Source organism: Dreissena polymorpha, chromosome 2 (assembly GCF_020536995.1).
Source record: "Dreissena polymorpha isolate Duluth1 chromosome 2, UMN_Dpol_1.0, whole genome shotgun sequence".
NCBI lineage: Eukaryota > Metazoa > Mollusca > Bivalvia > Myida > Dreissenidae > Dreissena > Dreissena polymorpha.
Window position 1 is genome coordinate 140,637,051 of NC_068356.1, and position 3,957 is coordinate 140,641,007.

The window sequence follows — 3,957 nt, forward strand, 5'->3', positions numbered from 1 at the left end:
ATTAAGATTTGGTAGTTAAAGAATGCAATTTGAATGAACACAATTGTATGCATATGTTTTGCTCAGCTGTGAAGATTGAGGGAACAATTTATAGAAGAACTGTGAGAATCATCTCTACAGTGTTGCTACTGTTCCGCAATTCATAATACTATATTTTCGGCACACGAGCATTTTACTAAAATGTTGAAAGTTAATAAAAACAAAATATACGGTGTTTGGGAAAACGTATTGAACACCTGAATGTTGAGACACTTTACGACAATGGGCTCGAGTTACAGGTTGTAGCACGGCGTCTCCGTTAGCAACGTACCAGTATAAATTTAATATAATAGCAAAATTGAACTGAGCCTCGCTCTGTGAAAAGGGGGTTGAAAGCATGTGCGTTAAGTGTTGTCCCATATTAGCATTTGCAGTCCGCACAGGCTAATCAGGTACGCCACTTTCCGTCTAAACTGGGCGTTCTTCTAAGAAGAGACTTCTGAAACGAAAAGAATCATACAAGCGGCACGAGTCGTCCCTGATAAGCCTGTGCGGACTACACAGGCTAATCTGAGACAACACTTTACACACATGCATTAAACCCATTTTTCGCAGAGCAACGCCCAATTTTCCGAGTCTAAAAAGTTTGAGAATATTAAAACCCATTCTTAATATTAATTAGCACATTCATATATTGTCAGCCTGATTAAAATTACTGAGAGCAACACCACTCATTCGAATAAAAAATCTGTACCCGCTTCGTCCAGATAAACTTACTTGCTTGTTTGTTTTAACCTAACCATGATAAAAAGAGACATACCTACTTATTACAATATATGAACATAATTTAATTCCATCCGCATCATCAGATGAGGATAAATATAACAACCAATGTTATCTTATTTCTCTTAATGAATAAATTGATTTTGAAAAGATCAACAATAATCACAGATAATCAACATAGATTACAATGATTTTGAAAAGATCAACAATAATCACAGATAATCAACATAAATTACAATGATTTCGAAAAGATCAACAATAATCACAGATAATCAACATAAATTACAATGATTTCGAAAAGATCAACAATAATCACAGATAATCAACATAAATTACAATGATTTTGAAAAGATCAACAATAATCACAGATAATCAACATAAATTACAATGATTTCGAAAAGATCAACAATAATCACAGATAATCAACATAAATTACAATGATTTCGAAAAGATCAACAATAATCACAGATAATCAACATAAATTACAATGATTTTGATAAGATCAACAATAATCACTGGTTATATAAATCACAATTAATCGGTTGAGATCAACAATAATCACAGATAATCAACATAAATCACAATGATTTTGATAAGATCAACAATAATCACAGATAATATAAATCACTATTAATAGGTTAAGATAAAAAATTCAAAGATAATCAACATAAATTACAATTATTTTGATAAGATCAACAATAATCACAGATAATCAATATAAATCACAATTCATGGGCTGAGATCAACAGTAATCACAGATGAGCAATAATGAACACAATAATTTGTATGAGATCAACCATTATCATAATCATTTTAAATTAGAATGATAAATATTACAACAATAATCTTATTAAAAACAGGAATATCAAACAAAACAACACAAGATAAACGATATGAAACACAATGTTTAAGACGCAAAAACACGCGTAATACTATATATTATTGTATGACAGTCTGTATTTTCAATAATTAAGAAAATAACCACGGCACATTGGTAAGAATTAAAAATAATTCTTGGTCTTATCATCGTCATGCAACAGATGACTAGGCCCGGTGCTTTGCAGATCTGTGCTTTGATAGACTACTGCGGTGCCTGTACCTCTTTTCACACATATCACAAGCAAAGTTTTTCTCTCCATTGTGGGTGGCAAGGTGGGCCTGAAGGTCAATTTTCTCCCGGAGCGTTGCATTGCAAATTGAGCAGGTAAATTGCTTTGCAGCAACCTCCCTCCGGACGTGACGATTCAGGTCATCTTTGGTTGAAAACTTTTTGCCGCATTGTTCACAGGGGAACGGCTTTTCAACACCATGAATGCTGCATCTATATAACAAAAACAAATGGAACTGTTGAATTATTATTCAATACAGAAAAATACACACAGAATATTATCCATAACAATGTGGAACTTAACAAAATGATGGTCGTCAGAAGCGCTCCAGATAAGGCGCGTTAACGCGTATTTACGCATTTCAAAATCCAAAATACGCATTAAATAATATGTTTAAGGGTCCAATTACATACGTGAAGTATCGGAACGCGTACATTCTGGATTTATACGGTGTAAATTCCAATTGTTCAGTGACAATTTGCATTGAAATTTATCTGGACAATTATGGTCGTTAAAAACTAAATACTATAATGAGCACACCAATATGCACCACACTAGTAATAATGTGTTAAGTGTTTTAAAGCCGGCTTTTTTCGAAAACACCATTCAAAACATTTTAAATAGTGCTTTGCAACTAGGTTATAAAAACATACTTTCGCTCAGAATGCAATGACCTATGTTGAATTGTATCTTGATTTTTAAACCGACAGAACCTAGCATTGTACAAAAAACAAAAAAAATACAAACCTGTGTCTGTTGAACGCCTGTTTTGTGTAAAATGTTTTTCCACAACAGGCGAATCGTCCAGTCCCTCTGTGGCGCTTATCATGAAGCTTTAACCCCCACTTCGATTTAAATGTCTTTCCACAGATTTCACACACGAGCGTCATGTTTCTGTAATGAAAGAATTACTTTTTGTTAAAATATATTTCTAAAATGTTTTTATAAAGTTTTAAAGACTACACCAAAAGAGATATGAAACGCAAGTGATTGGATGTGACACACTATCTGCTATTCTTTTCGTCACAGTTCAATAAACATGCGTGTTTACTAATGCACGGGATTTTCGTGAGTTTTGGCGCGTTTAGCGTCATTCGAGGTCCGCTTAAAGGAGGCAACGCACGTTGTGGTTCAATATACTTGTAACAGTACTTAATGTGTTGATAAGCATATTTCCGCTCTGTTTAAATGTCCTCAATTGAAGTTCCGTAGTCATATATTGTGTTGAATAGTTAATATTTTCGTATTTGTAACCATATCATATTTTAGAAGACTTTCAAAAATGTGTACAGTGTGCGTTTCATTATCCTTTGAATATTCTCGCAACCTGCGTTTGCCATTTCCTATTGCTCAAGAAATACCAACCTGCGTTTGCAAAACAAAACAAAACAAAAAAATAAGATATTTTTCAATTTGCACCGCTATTTTTGTCATGAATCTTATTAAATATATTAAAATGAAGTGTAAAATCATACTAATTCAGTCGTTAAACCAATATTGTTGAAAGAAAATCATCAACACCACATAAACAAACAGCGTTTGCAATGCATTTCAGAATTTTGTGTCGAAGTGTTCTCGGAAAGTGGAAACAGTAAAGGCAATGGAATCATTTCAAATAAAAGTTTATTTAGTATACTGTGTCATAGGCTATCACTTGTTAAAAACTGAAATTTTGATTATATGAAAAAACAACAAAACTTACCTTAATGTACAAGATTACAATCTGTTTCTGCAACCGGCGTTGACTTTTGCGGTCACGTGACAAAAGTTGTTCATCCCCGGTGGAAAATATATCGTATGCTAGATATGCTCTTTGTTAGTTATATATACATGTTAAGTTCAGAATATTGCATATACAACAAATAACACAGTAAATACTGGTGAATGTGTAAATTATTCATATATTGTCACTAGCCACACCTTTTGATGTCAATAGCCGGGTAATTCACGTGTTTAAATATTAATTATATAAATGAGATCATCAAAATTTGCATGTATATAAAATGCATGCCACCCTTTCAATGCGGCGACGTGGCTAACATCACAACTCATTTTAGAAACGATAAAATCGTCCAGAAAAACTGTA

At 33.1% G+C, this 3,957-nt stretch overlaps 1 protein-coding gene across 2 annotated transcripts; it reads right to left on the reverse strand.

Annotated features, from left to right (window-relative positions):
- Positions 1–1,087: 1,087 nt before the first annotated feature.
- LOC127869221 (gastrula zinc finger protein XlCGF26.1-like) lies at positions 1,088–3,661 on the reverse strand. Of its 2 annotated transcripts, XM_052411598.1 has the most exons (3): positions 3,574–3,661; positions 2,619–2,765; positions 1,088–2,083 (listed from the first exon to the last, which is right to left on the reverse strand). In XM_052411598.1, the coding sequence occupies exons 2-3, from the start codon at positions 2,759–2,761 to the stop codon at positions 1,807–1,809; spliced, it is 420 nt and encodes a 139-aa protein (XP_052267558.1). In that variant the 5' UTR covers positions 2,762–2,765; positions 3,574–3,661; the 3' UTR covers positions 1,088–1,806. The 2 variants fall into 2 exon arrangements, with proteins under 2 accessions (XP_052267558.1, XP_052267557.1); XM_052411597.1 differs by lacking the exon at positions 3,574–3,661 and having other exon boundaries at positions 2,619–3,504.
- Positions 3,662–3,957: the final 296 nt, after the last annotated feature.

Coding starts and splice junctions, on each gene's coding strand:
- LOC127869221 (XM_052411598.1), bottom strand. CDS start 2,761: ATGACGCTCGTGTGTGAAATCTGTGGAAAGACATTTAAATCGAAGTGG. Junction 2,084..2,618: donor CAGGCGTTCAACAGACACAG/GTTTGTATTTTT, acceptor TTTGTTATATAG/ATGCAGCATTCATGGTGTTG.